Below are 15,547 nucleotides of genomic sequence, written 5' to 3' on the forward strand. Positions count from 1 at the left end.
AAAAGAGGAAGATGGCTCTTTCTTTTTCCCATCCATATTTACACAGAACCCATGTACAGACACTGTCTTTCATGAACCAAACACCTAGCTCAATGAACCCCATCCCCCACTGAAGACCAAATCCAAAAATATTTTGAGAAGGAGAAAATAGGAAAACGGAGACAGAAATCACAAACCAGGATATAAAAAGTGTCTGTTTTGTGTATGGCCCTCATATACAAAAGAAATCCTAGCTTAAACCTATTCTATAATTCTGACAGCAATTCCATGTGCTTCTGTGCTAGTAAAGACTGGAATATTTAATTTTGCATGATCCACTGTTTTTTTTAAAACACCAAGCTGTCTAAGCACATTGTACACAGGTAAAATAAGCTTTTGGTTAAGCAATTTCAGCATCTTCATTTTGTTGTCCATAAAAACAGCCTCTTGCTACCTTATTCTACTAATAAAAATTACTATCAAAGCTCCCCTGCTGAGGGATTAGTTCTACAGTTAAGTAAACTATTAAAGCCATTATCCTCATTATAAATTCGAGAGAGCCAGCATTTCCTCGTCCATCTGAAATGGCACTGTTTTTATGAAACTTGATGACAATTCAATGGTTTTATGAGAAAATTAAGGCCAGGACTACATTCACAAATGCACAGAGGATACTTTGATGATATTTTGGACAGCCTGAATGATGTGTTTAAAAACATGAAGAATGATAATACTTTATATTTTAGATATCCCTTTGTATGGCTAATATACATACAAACAGCTCATTCTCAGTACAGTAATATCTACGTTGTGAACATTATTTGAAGATGTGTTACATTTGTTTATGCTCTGGAACATTTGTTTAACGATGCAAAGATGTGTTGCTTTTTTTTTTTTTTTTTTTTCATTTGTTTAACTCTGCAAAGCTGTGCTACTTTGCCTGTCTAAAACACCTGATTGGTCAATAGTGAGGCAGGAGAAAAGGATAGGCAGGGCTGGCAGGCAGAGGACATAAACAAAGGAGAAAAAGAAAGCAAAGAGGAAGAAGGAACAAGAAAAGGAGGAGGACATCAGGGGTCAGCCACCCAGCTACACAGCAAGCCACGGGGTAATAAGTAATGAAAGGAATACAGAACAGAGAAAGATAAAGGCCCAGAGGCAAAAGGTAGATGGGATAATCTAAGGTAAGAAAAGCTGGCAAGAAACCAGCCAATCTAAGTACAGGCATTTATTTACATGGTTTTTTTTTGGGGGGGGGAGCTGGGTGTGGGCTCCCCCAAAAGTAAAGACTTAGAAAAAAATTCAGCTACAATTTGCCACTTTGTTGAAATTACTGTTGTTACTGTGTGTAAATGTGTGCATGAATGTGTGTGTGTGTGTTATGCATGTGTGTTCACAGAGGACAAGACTCAATCTTGGATGCTCTTCCTCAAGTGCTATCCACGTTGCTTTTTTGAGATGGGGTCTCTCACTGGCCTTGAGACTAGGCTGGCCAGCAAGCCTCAGAGACTGGCCTAGCTCTGCCTTCTCTGTGCTGACTTTTAAACCCTGTATACATGCATATATGTGAATGTCAGAGGACAGATCTCCTCCAAGTCAGTTCTCTCTTGTCACCTTGAGGGACTGAGGGACCCAACTTAGTTATGTCTGTGTGCAAATTTCTCCGGGCCCTGCTGAAATGGTTAATTATTACCTGGGTCCCAGAAAAGAAACCTGGACACTTGGTCTGATGATGGGAATATCCTGATGAGCGCACACAAAGACACCTGCTGACAGATCCAAGTCCTAAGCCTGAACCCTGAGCATTCCACTTATGTTCCTTTCAGAGCACAGCAAATCCCAACTTGGCTCTTAGCCACATTTCATTTCTATCTCCTGTTAAAGTGTTTTTATAAGGGAAGTAAAATTAAAATGCCCTCACGTTTGAGGTGCACACTTAGATGATTTCTTATGTCAGGTTTTCCTGTCCTGAAACTATTGGTATTAACACCTATTCAGTTTTCTCTTTCATTTCTTTTCTTTCTCCTTCCCAAAAATCCAATTTCCACTCTCCAACTACCTTCACCTATGCTGCTCTTCACTGATTCAGATAATACCTCATGAAGGGCTGCACGAGTCTTGTACAGGAAAACCGTGAGCGTAGAAAGACATTACTCCACCAACTTAACAATGAGAGGCTTCAGAAAGACACAGAAAGAGTTACCTTGTCCATTTTCTTGAGGTTTGTTTTTTTTCCAAAATTCCAATTCACGCTGAAGTTCCTCTAATTTGAAGGAAAAAAAAAAGTGAAAAGCATAGGATGATGAAATCTTTCAAAGAAATACTGATCTCACAAAACATGGAAAGTCTGTAGAATCCAAAGGGCAACTTACGTTCTCGTAGTCCAGGTACCAGCTTAAATATAATCTCCTCCAGTGTATTATCCAACCTTCAGGGGTTGGGAGGATAAACAACGAAGATGTCAAAATCCAATATACAAACAGCTCAGATTTCTTAGATGACACACAGACTGCAGGGGCTTTTTACATTTACTTTTTTTTTTTTTTTTTTTTTTTTGTTAAAAACCCTTTACTTACTACACCAGGGTTGCCTTCACATGGGAGCATGCCCACTTCTAGTAGTAGTCCCCAAGTTCCCAGCCTTCTCTACATGTACACCCTCTCTGAACATGCCTTTGCTGTTCTTCGCTTGATAAAGAGGTAGAGCACAGATGTCTGAGAATTCCCAATCCCAAGAATAGGGACTGCACTGGAAAACTGCTTAGACCAGACAGAATGTGGGGCAAATGATGCTGAGCTTGGACCCTGCCTGGGTCTTGAGGCCTTGCAATTCTGCTCCATGTGCAGCAGCCAGAGAGGTGCTCCACTGCCCTGTGGAGGCTGCCCTAGACCACCGCACTGGCAGTCCACCCCAGTAAGCAGCAGAACACAGCAGTTAACCGAATGAGCAGCGACGAGCACCGCCAAGGCCAGATTGCTCACTAACCCACACCAATGGCGAGGAGAAAGGAACGCTGTCATTTGAAGCGTTAGTGTAGGGGTGGTTTGTCATACAGCAATAGCTAACGTCCCACTCTTCAAATCCCACAGCACTGGCTCTTTCCTAAAAATGAATACTCTCCATTTCACCTTCTGCTAGCACCTAGACACAAACTTATTTACCTTGGCAATTTTCTAGTTTTCTTTTCCTCATAATACATATCCCTTCTTTTTCCTGGCTCCATTTCTTCAGCCTATTGTGCTGCTTCTACAACACCTGCCCTTACCTCATTTTATCCTGCTTAACAGAGTTACTCTTCTTACTGCACAATCATCTAAAGAAGCAAAATCTCTCCCTTGAGCGTCTGTTACAGCTATTTCTGGAGCGGGAGAGGTGGCCCAGCAGTGAAGAGTACTAGATGCTCTTGCAGTGAACTGGAGGTCAGTTCCCAGCACCCACACTGGGCTGCTTACAACTGCCCCTAACTGTAGCTCCAGATCTAATGCCTTCTTCTGGGCTCTGCACAGATCTGCAGTAGACACACCACACAGAGACAGACAGGCAGGTAGGTGGGGGTGGGGGGTGGGTGGGCAGACGGATGGACAGATGGATACACACTTTTCGGATGGATACACACTTTTAAATCTTCTTTCAACTTCAAAAAATCTGAAGAGTATAGCCTGCTATTTCTGTTACATACTCTGTTACTAGCTGCTTTTTACCTTCCTGAACTCCCTATCATTGGTCCCTATGACCAGTGATCTGATAGCATGGCTTCACACCAACTCTGAAATTCCCTTTCCCTGTTTAAATTTTTTCTCGTCTGTTCTATGTGCCTAAATACTTTTCTTTATCCAACTAAAGTTATCCCCCACTGTTAGGGAGCTGGTTCCAGCACTCTTCACAGACATCAAATCTGGGTGGTCGAGTCTTTCATATAAAACACTGTAGGACATCAAAGCTAATACACATCTTTCTATAGCTTCAAATCAGCTGTAGTTGCATGTAGTAATACAATGTGAATGCATTGATTAATTTTTTGTTTGGGGATAATGACAACTGAATGCTCAGTACAGAAGCAATTTTTCTTGCAAATATATCTGATGGGAGGTTGGCCAAGTCCACTGGAGACAGAACCCGGCAATAGGAAGGGCTGCATATTCTGTGTTGCTCTCTGTATGTCACCTTCCTTCTTTCAGTTCTTTTCCACGGGCCATGTTTCCAGGGTCCTCATCTATTTTTGTAGCTGGAAACTAACATGTGAGCAGTTGTTTGCTTCACACCTTAGGTCTAGTCTGTATTTTCAACAGATGCTGAACAATCAGCCACCTCCTTTTACCCACGTATGTCAAGACTGTCTCATAAAATCCCTCCAGAGCAACATAGAACATCCCTTAGCTACCTCACTTTCTTACAGTTTTAAATAATACTACAACACTCCCAAACAGGCCCAGAGTAGAGGACTGTTTTTTCCACCCGATTCTCACACTTTTCTCTGAGCCTCACTCTCAGCTACTCCTTGGTCTGTCTCCCACATACCCTTTCTTAAGTACCTCACACCATCCTTCCATTCTTAGGTACCATCACCTGTCAGTCTCTTTTCTCCCAGCATGCATTTTTCCTACCATTGCCTTCCTGATAATTGTATTACCAACACATTTATCCAATCTAGTTCATCTGCATCTGAAAATAATTCAACTGAAGTCACTCTGAAAAGCCCAAGAAAATATTGTCATTTTAACTGCAGATATATTTCCTAAATATTACACAATCTTATTTCAAACTTTTATTAAAAGATTTAAAAATGAAGTAAAATGCAATAAAAAGACTAAATGTCTGACATGTTCAAATAGCATAATAAATGATAAAGATTACAAATGTATATAAAATTATACAAATTATGAAATATGTATCTTTACCTCAACATTTCTAATGGATTTGTTTCATGAACTTGGTTGCCACACCTCGGACAATCATTGCTGTCTTCAAAGTGCTGGACAATACAGGTCTTACAGACTAAGAAAAAATAAGACAGTAGGTTAAAATTAAACACTACAAAATGTGGTGATATTTTGTTTATGATATAACAAATAAAGCTTGCCTGAATATCAGAGTGCAAAGCTAGCCACACTAGTTAGCCACAGAGGCCAGGTAGTGATGGTATACTCTAATCCCAGAGGCAGACATATATCTGTGAGTTTAAAGCTACCCAGAGCTATACAAAATTGATCCCATCTAAAAGAGAAACAGAGCTCACACAAAGATGATCTCAGCACCTGGGATCCCATGGCTTTAATCCCAGCACTGGAGAGGAATATAAGGCGGGAGGAGACAGGAGCTCAGCCAAGTCTGAGGACCAGTGCAGTTGGGAGCAGTCTGAGGTTCTGTGGATCACCCCTTTGATTTGAGCATTAGTGGCTGGCCGATTTACTTCTCTGATTTTCAGCTTTTACTCCAATATGTGTCTCTGGGTTTTTATTATTCGTGCTACAACAAATTTTTAAAATTATACTCCCCAAATAAAGCCTAACTGAAATCAAATACTACTGCCACAATATCAAAAGAAAATTCCAATTTACTTATTGTTTCTCTATTCATAGCCCATTAAAAACTGGTACATTTTATATAAAAGTGTCTTTCTTATTTAAAGTATGACAGAGAAACGTAAAAATTTCTGATTTTATTTCTTTTGCTAAAAGTTTATCTGATTGAAATATAAACCATTCTCAATAAACTTGAAAGGCTGGACATGTAGCTCAGCGGTAAAGCACATCATGTCTGTGAGACCATGGGTTTAATCCACAATAATGGAAAAACAAAACTCTGCAGAGTTTTCAACATGTTTGATTACTTATACTGTTGAGGTGGGTCCTGGGACAAAACAGTGATTACGACAGAATTTCTGGGCCTTACAGAGCATGATGAATTTGCGCTCAGGGATGCCAGTGTCACAAAACATACAGAATAGGATATGGGTGTCATGTTGGCACAAAGGCATAAGAGGTGGAACTGGAAGAAAGGCTGAGAAATGGACAAGGGAATTAGAAGATTCTAAATGAAGAACAGAAAGCTTAGGAGATGCTGCCGAAGGGGAGAAGTGGTTCTGGAAAAGGGGAAGGAGGGGCAGCCTCTCGGAGTGACAGGTGCTTACAAGAAGGTCAGGGCCCTAAAGGTGGTGGCAATGCAGTAAAGGTCAGACACATTCTATGTGAAAAACATGGCAACATCATGGAAGCCATTGACAAGTTAAAGTCTGGGATGAGATTCAGTGATCACAATATAGTGAAGATAAAGCCAGAGGGACCTGGGTAGGATGACCAGAGGGTCCATTGTAGGACCATTTCCTGCCTGTAAGTGGGATGGATAAGCTTGTGTTTACAGACCCACCGGTTAAGACAAAATTTGGATATCATATTATTATGGTTGAAGGGAGAAAATAAAATCACATGAGAGACAGAAAAACAAAAGTTTGGAGCCATATGGCAAAACAGCCCACATTTCCTCTGAACAGAACTAATTTCTGTGGTTATGGGTTCCTTTTATCTTTTACCTATGCGTCTGTTACCTAGTAAGCCAACTGCAAATTTCAGCAACTGAACTATAAAACTGCAATCCAATCCCTATCCTAATAATTCCCTTTCCAGTATCTTTTCTCTATATTATCTCATTTTCCCTCTGGGTATAGACCTGCTACTCTTCCTTTATTTTACAACTGCCCCCACGCTAATCCCTTTCTTCTCCTTATATCCCATATGCTCTGACAGAAGTGAAGTTTGTCTAAATGACTGGTCAGGAGCAAATACAAAGAGGTCTCCCACTGAGATTAAGTCTGCAAACTCAGGCATATCACACACACTGCCTAGAGCAACAACAGGGAGAATTCTGCCAGTCATTTCATTTTTTTTTTTTTTTTTGTTTATTTGTTTTTTTGAGACAGGGTTTCTCTGTATTGATTTGGAGCCTACCCTGGAACTAGCTTTGTAGACCAGGCTGGCCTCGAACTCACAGAGACCTGCCTGTCTCTGCCTCTAATCTTAAAATTACTTAGTATGTATGGGAAATAAAATCACTTACTTAATTTAATTTTTCATTTACTTAAAGAACTGAATGTCAGGTATTAGACTAGAAGCTGGCAATATAGGAATGAATGACACAAAAGTCCCTATCCTTAAAGAATGTATACTATGCTTAGAAACACACGTACATTTTAATGGTAAGTGGCAGTCTTATCTTCCCTGCCCTTAAGAAGGTAGAGGCAGAGTCCTGATGTCTGGCAGTTGTTTAGATGCAATGATCAGGGTAGGTAAGAAAGTGCCATCTCAATACATCTTTTCTATGCTGTTTGATAAGGGCATTTAAGTCCCATTCTATCTTTCCCTTTATTCTAACAGTCAAGGGTAGTAATCTCTTCACTATAATTCTTCTGAAATCTAGATGAAAGGCATTGGAAAACATGTTTAAAAGTTAAGATAATAAAAGTAGCCCAAAGTATAATATAGAAATATTAGTCTTGTTCTTCAAGATATCCTGATACCTAAAGAGTGCATACAAGTTTTTGTTTGTTTGGTACAGGGACTCATGTAGCCCAGGCTATGAATTTATTAATCTTGGTCCTCCTGTTTCTAGCCCTCCAGGACTGGGATTACACATAAGCACCACTGTGCCCAGACTCCAAAAGGGTTCTTAAATGTTTGTTCAAAAGTCAAAATAATCTCTCAGAGGGTCATTTTGTTAAAAACAGACGGAATTCCTTTAGGAAAGTCCTGGTATGTATGTACTCATTCCCTAGAGTCACTAGATAACTAAAAGTTAAAGGGAAAAAATAATAGATAACAAGAGTAAATGATTTTTGATGAAGCCTAATACGGCTAATACTGACCTGGAGCTCTGATTCTTGTGATTCACAAGTTTTATCACACTTAATGAATTCAGCAACCCATGGTTGTCTACAAACCTTGACCAAACACAGGTACATGCCATGCCCAGAGCAAATCCTCATTAGACTAGCCAAGACACTAAGGGTAAGACCATATCTTCCCAGGGACACCAATACTAATCTAAGTTATCTGATCAAAGAGACGTAAGGCTGAAGCATGCAAAGGTACACAGAGTTCTAAAAATAATGTGTGTGAGCTGCTTGTGGTCAAAGCAGCATCAGTACCAGAACACTGATGAGGAATACTTATCTACATTCTAGATCTGGATTTTCAATATGGAAGCCACTGGTCACATGCTGTTACAAGTACCTGAAATGTGGTTAAGTTGAGATGTAATGCAATTGTAAATACACACTAGATTTAAAATATTTAAAATATAATTAACCTAAATAATTTTTGTTATACAAATGGGAATACCAATTATCTTAGATATACTGGTTAAATATTAAACTTGTTTCTTTAAATGTGGCTATGAGATACTCTAATTTTTAGGATTTTGTGCAGATGGATGTTTTGTCTGCATGTATATCTGTGCATATGTGTGCAGTGCTCTCAGAGACCAGAGAAGGCCTTATATCCTCTAGAACTAGAGTCACACATAGATGGTTGTGAGCCAACATGTAGGTGCTGTCAATAGAACCTGGATCCCTTGAAGAGCAGTGATCTTAGTACTGAGCCAGCTCTTCAGCCCTGTATTAATAGCAGATAATTTTCAATGCACATGCGGGCTACTTTTGGGGGGTGGGGACTAAATCCAGGGCCTTCACCATGGCAGGCAGGTGTGTCCCCAGCCTTGTTTGAAATTTCAGTTTGAGACTGAATCTCAGTAGCTCAGGGTGGTCTTGAAGTTACTATATTGCTCAGGCACACTATCAAATTATATGGGGTTACAGGCAGGAACCACCATACCTATTGTGGACCACAGTTATTTCTACTCAAGACTCTAAATGGACAGAAACTCCTGTCAAAAAGTGGGTTTATTTTTCAATGGGGACATTTGAAAATACCATATTTTATTCATGTCATCAAAATGAAAAAACAAGAAGCTTCTGTGGGTCTTTTCTATTAATGATAACAATAATACCTAACTAAATGCAGGATTTATGACATGAACTGAGACATTTCTAGAGTTTAAGGCTCAAAACTAACCTTAAAAATAATTAAATTTGAAAAATAAATTTAAAAAGAAAAATTAAGATGTAGAACACCACCCCATTTTTATCCTAGAGTTCCTCAATGTTCAAATGATTTGCTGGTGGCTGGATGGCTGCAATCATCATCAGTATATGACAGGAATTACATAATAGCCACCATCCTACATATGTATGTATTTTCTGACTTCTATGTATAATGTGAATATCCAAATTGACAAGCAATTCAATGTATCAATTTAGTGATCCTCAACCTTCCTAAGGCTGCAACCCTTTAATATGCAGTTCCTCATGTTGTGGTGACCCCAACCATAAAATTATTTCATTGCTACTTTATAACTATAATTTTGGAGAGAGAAGTTTGCCAAAGGAGTTGCAATCCACAGGTTGAGAACCACTGCATTAGATTCATTAATACAATCTAATAATCTGATTTCCACTAAATTGGGTAGCAGTGTTTGACCTCATACATGAATAGAGGACAAACTGTCCAACATTATCAATGATAGACAGTAAATGGTGAAAGTGAGGACTTGAATTCAGAGTCTATGTCATAACTGATCCATACAATGTATCTCTTCATGCTCTTTCCTACTGGTATATAAAATATAGAATGAGACTTCCTTATTCATTAATTTGGGAGTTGTACATGAGTCAGCTTGTAGAATTAGATCTCCTTTAGTATATTTCATAAATAAAATGGCCTTTCAAATAGCTATTTGTTCTTTTCTTTAAAGAAACAAAACTCTAGGAAATATAACTGCCTTCTGGCTTTTCTGAGGTGCAAAGTAAACACTGTGTTTATATTACACAAATGAAAGCTTGAGGAAACCTAGGCCCAAAGAAAAACGTGAAATGGCGATAAGGTTTCTAATGTTTAACAACTTTTCATCACTCGGAAGCGGTCTGTGAGCCTCAGTTCAGGAACCGAAATCCAGACTAGCAAGAGAGCACACTTTAAGGAACCTTATAGAAATGTTGAACTGTTCTCCTGGCTAACCTAACTGGCCTCTGAATGGTGTTAAGAAGGCCCCAGTCTCTGAAGACTAAGCATGAAGATCACCAAGCCTTCCTTCTCACCAAGCCACTCCAGAGATGTGGCAGACACAGTTCGGCTCTTCAGATATCCCAGGTGCAAAAGCACTTCAATGACAACGCTAAGCATGTCGAGTCCTAGCAGATGCCAGACTCTGGGCTCAGATCTTTGTATGGACTACATTTCAGACTCTGACCGCGCTCCTCGGACAAATGAGCAATGCACTAAAGACCCCAAAAAGACAGTCCTAGCCATGCAGTAGAACTGGCATCCAAATTTCCCAATTTCACATCTAAAGCACAATGCAATGTATCTTAGGATAGAGAGAACTTAGCCCCTGACTTCAAGAAGACATCTTATTGTTGCTGCAAAGTGGTGGATAAATCCAGGGCCTCAAGCGTGTTAGGCAAGGACTTTATACTACCCCTCCCCTACTTTGTATCTTTAATTTATCATTAATTCACCATAAACATCATTAGGTGAAAAAGATTACTAACTGAATTCTTCTACAGTTCTTTAGGTTTGAACAAGGTCAAGTATACAAATTAACAGGGAGATGGCTATTGCTGGACCATAGTTTTAAAGAGCATATCTGCAGGTTCCCTTTGGGATTAATTCACCTGCCCCAAGACACTAACTCTGCAAAGCTCTTTCATTGGGGAAGCCAAAGGTAACTTGGGAAACACTGGAAAGTGATGCACGGTGGACAGAAGCTGGTCACAAACATCCTCCTTTACAGAACCTGTTAGATGCTTCAGTCTAGGATGTGGCTCCCTGCTACACTATACTCAAAAGCACTTGATCAACCTCAAGGATTAGTCACTGTCACAGGACAAGATATAATCAAATAGTATGTGAGTTAGGTACAAGTAGGGAGGCTAAAGTAGCACAGCATGGTCATTCCGGATGACTGCCACAGACTGCTCACACCTGAATCTTACCTACCCCGCCATCAGGCAAGTGGTTTGTTCTGTAACCGAGTATAAGGGAGATTTAAAAAGGTATACCTTACTCAGTTGTTATGAGGACCAAATGTAATTACTGGTTTATAGTGTCTGGTAACTTGTAAATTCTTGGTAATTGTGAGCTCCTTCTGCTAATTAGATTACTGGGTGAGCATACACTCAGAAGAAGGAGAATCAACAAGTATTGAATACCATCAGACCATTACTGACTTGATATACCTATTTTAACAGATAGGCACTCCACTGGGATTGAAATGCCTATCATGTTGTAGTTAATATCCTGCAACCATTTCAACTTTGTAATTCTGATATGATGTTTAAGACACATTAATGGCTTCACCTGGAAAAAACTATCTTCTCATGTAGGACACTTCTTTTTCTGGGGCAAGGTGGGGTAGGTTCTTGTCCAAGCTCCACTAACACTTCATCACTAGCCATTTTCTCCTGAGTCTCATGCTCAGCACACTCCAGGATTGCTCCTTGGGCTAGAAGTTAGCTCACAGTCACTTCCCAATCATTCTGAAGAAACCTGCTTTGATGCACTATTAAACACCGACTTCACAGCTGAATTATCCAAGAACTATCTCACTTCCTTATTTTCAAGATTTTGGAGGCATCTGCACAACAGGTACAAGGTCATTTGTTGGCCTATCTTAGACAAACAGCTCATCCACATTTCTTATCTATCACAGAGCCTGTTTCCAGCTTCGATAGCACAAGGTAACTCAGATTTCTCTTCCTGAGCACTAATTCTGACATTACTGACCATAAAATACTGATCAACTTTTCTCTCATATCTTTAGCATTGCCATCATTAGTAACACTTTATTTAGCAAACTGCCCAAGGGCAGACTTCTGCTAAGAATATCTAGTGTATTGGTCTTATGTGGCAACTTAAAACATTTTTTACCTCCTTCTTTGACTGTATCACCTTATGTGTCATTCTTTAAAAAGAACAAAAATAAATCAAAACCAAAGAAACAAAACAGTCTCCTTATGCAGGTTTGGCTGGCGGGGAGCTGGTCTCTAGCTCAGAGGTCTGCCTGCCTCTGTCTCCTGAGTGTTGGGGCTAAAGGCATTCACAACCATGTCTTGCTGTACCATTCTTTGTTATTTTTTGGGTGCTGGGGGTCAAGCTTTCCACCACTGAACTAGAACCTTAATCCTATAAGTCATTATGGGTAACATTTTTTTTCATACTGTTTTTGTATTGAGGACTTTATCTGCTAACAGGTTGTAAGTAGGCTATGACTATTTGCAGGACAGGTATGTTTCCTGCTTTTTATAACATATATTCCTACATGTGTAACTAACACTGATTTTAAAATTCCTCAACAGCTTCAATTTACTTCCATGAGCGTTTTGGTTTTTCTAATATTTCTCCTATGCTGTTAAATATAGCTTGCCTCAAAACACTATTGTAAGGAGTATGGTTTTTCCGCCAGTCTGGTCCCACCGCCGCGCCAGCCCCAAATAACGCACAGAGACTCTGTATTTGATACAATGCTATTGGCCAGGTTCTAGTTTCTTATCGGCTAGCTCTGTCTTAAGTATTAACCCATTTCTATGTATTTCCACGTGGTCTTACCGTGAGCGGAGGAACGGGGGTTCTGTTCTCTCCAGACTCTCCATCCTGACTCCTCCTCACTACTTCCTCCTTGTCTCCTAGTCCCTCCTATCTTCCTTTCCTATTGGCCAACAGTGCTTTATTCATTAACCAGTATGAGAAACATATATGCATAATGGCATCTCCCATCACACTATTATGATAACAACTGCATGGTGTATATCAGAATAGCATTTTTTTTCCCTCTCCATACTTCCTCAAATGCTGTATCCCTTTCTCTCCCACTGGGACAAAGAAACAGGAGGCAGCAAGGGAAAAGGCTTTAAACAGATTCAGGACAGAGACTATGCTTTATGTATGATGTGGGAAACCTGACACTGAGTAGGAAGGCAGAATGAGAGGAACCTCACATGAGAAGTCAGGTAGAATACCATGGATGCAGCAGCATCACTACTCTTGTTTAACACACACGCGCGCGCACGCACACACACACACTGCAGCATTACTACTCTTGTTTAACACACACACACACACACACACACACACACACACACACACACACACACACTTCAACTCCTCTGCCTCTCTGCTATGGTTTGGATGAGGTCTGCTCCCGCAGAGTCTGTATGCTTCATGCTTGGCCCCTAATGTTAGGATGCAGGAGGTGATGCACCCTTTAAAAGTGGAGTCCAGAGCATGGTCTCTATGTCTCGGAGGCACTGCTTTTGAAGGGGAGGTAGCTCTAGCTATTAGGAGCTTCTACACCAGCTTGGTCTCTCCTTCCTCGATCTGCTTCCTGATTTGAGATCTGACTTTTTGCTCCTGCAAATGCTTAGGCCACAGTGTGGTGCCATCTGCAGCAATCACCAGAAGCCACACTAAAGAGCCTCCTGATTTTAAACTCTTTCTCAAACCTCTTTTCTTTGAAAGTTGCCTGTCTTAGGTGTTTCATTATAATAATAAAACACAGACTAAAAATGCCCTTTTTTCTTTGGTCACACCAGCTCAATTAAACCAGAATCTTGATTACATTTAAATCCTACATATTCTGATTCAAATCCTTCTCCCTTCTCACTATTCACCAAATACCTCACTTCCCCCTTTACTAAAAAAAAAAAAAAAAAAAAAAAAAAAAACAATACTAACAGAATCAAAGGGAACTTGTACCAACACCTACTTACCTACTTCTCCACTAGTTCCTCTACTGTGTCCTAACCTGTTTCCAGAGCACTCATGGACCTACCTCTGTAATTTCAGCCCTGTGCACTGGATATCTTATCTGTCACCTGGCATATATAAACCCCTCCTAACGATTCTTACTAGTAGTGTACAGGCAGGCCATTTTCTTAGTGTAAAATACTTGCTGATTCTATTCCTTGCCAACTATCTCTCCATTGCTTTGTTCCCTGTTGTAATAAAACTAGAAATTGATACCTATATAACCCCCCCAAAAAAACCCTTATTTTTTCATCCAATCTGTATCTTTATTAAGGTTAAGTACAGGGCTTGGATTTTCTTTAGTGGTAGATTTTGTACCTAGGACTTGTGAGGCCTCAGGTTCAATTTCCAGCATTACAAAAGAAAAAAAGTTAAATATATCATTCACAGTACAATGGTCAACTAGGAAATTAAAGGGTTTCTGTCTTCCCAAATGTACTCATATTTTTTTCTCCTTTCATCTACTAAAACTGCTCTTAACAGGATCCATACAGCCAAACTTGTCCTACTAACTTAACTAAACACATAACTCAGCTGATTTCCCCCGTTCTTAACACTCAGAGTCTGCCTACCTCTTGGCTCCTCTTTATTGTCTCCTGGGTTAAGCCCTCATTTGGTATTTTATTCTGTAATCCATATTCATTTTCTTCATGGTTTCACTGTTCATGTATGTTCTATATGCTGACAGTCTTCATTAACAAGCAGGGTCTACCTTCAAAGCATATTCAGAATCTGTCATTTGCCAGCATCACCACCCTGGTGCAAGCCATGACCATCCCTTTCCATAAATATTGCAGTAGGGTCCTGATATTTCTATTTTCAATACAGTAATTTAGGCGGTTCTTTTTTTTTTTTTTTTTTTTTTTTTTAACTATAATGCAGTTTGTATTATCCCTTTACTCAAAACCATTCATGAAATGGGCTTCATTTCCCTCAGAAGAAACAAAACAAAAGCCACCCAAATCCTTAGATGTGCAGATCCTGTAGCCCACACCACCACCTCCTCACCTCTCCACTTCCACTGACTCACTGATGTCTAGCTGTACTGGCCTCCTTGTTGCTTTCCAACATGCCACATTCATACCTTCAAATCTTTGATCTTGGTATTTGCTCTGCATAGAACTTCTTTCTCTATGATAACTGACAGGCTAACTTCTCTACCATAAGTTCAAACATACTGACTTAATGAAGCTTATTCTAGATACCATACAGACTTTTATAAACTATAACACCTTCTTGACTGTCCAATTTCCCCTGCCCAGTATGACCTTCCCTTTATCTACAGCATATAGTGATAACTTTCTAATATACACTGTGATTTACCTACTGCATGCTCTACTGCTTACTATGTCCCAAGTGCCTGAACCAGAATCTAAGCAATAACAAGCTCAATAAATGTGTAGAGACAAAAGGATGCCATAGGGGTTAGGATAGTAAAGGGAGCCAAGATTCTAGGCCTACAACTCTATCACTGTACTCAAGTTAGAAAGAAGCCTATGTAGTCAACTGAAGGAATTCTGAGTTTCCAGCAACAATCAAAATGCACCCCTTTCAATCGTAACTAATGTCTACAAGGAGCTTTTCTCTATCAGTCAGTAGGAGCAGATTCTAAGGGAGTTTTGTTTACTCCTTTTTTTTAATACAATAGTCTGTAGAAAATCAGTATTATAAAACAAAGCAATTGTGAAGATTCTTCAAAGTATGCAAAAGAAGTC

At 39.8% G+C, this 15,547-nt stretch overlaps 1 protein-coding gene across 3 annotated transcripts in view; it reads right to left on the reverse strand.

The window, feature by feature from the left end:
• Pcgf5 (polycomb group ring finger 5) overlaps window positions 1-15,547 on the reverse strand; it is a 100,918-nt gene that overhangs the window by 17,707 nt on the left and 67,664 nt on the right. For all 3 annotated transcript variants that reach the window (XM_051199608.1, XM_051199606.1, XM_051199607.1), the window contains exons 3-5: window positions 4,878-4,974; window positions 2,352-2,407; window positions 2,183-2,242 (exon numbers count right to left, since the gene is read on the reverse strand). In XM_051199608.1, the coding sequence (XP_051055565.1) occupies window positions 2,183-2,242; window positions 2,352-2,407; window positions 4,878-4,974 (213 nt within the window). The remainder of the gene's footprint in view (window positions 1-2,182; window positions 2,243-2,351; window positions 2,408-4,877; window positions 4,975-15,547) is intronic.

Source organism: Phodopus roborovskii, unplaced genomic scaffold (assembly GCF_943737965.1).
Source record: "Phodopus roborovskii unplaced genomic scaffold, PHOROB, whole genome shotgun sequence".
Lineage (NCBI taxonomy): Eukaryota > Metazoa > Chordata > Mammalia > Rodentia > Cricetidae > Phodopus > Phodopus roborovskii.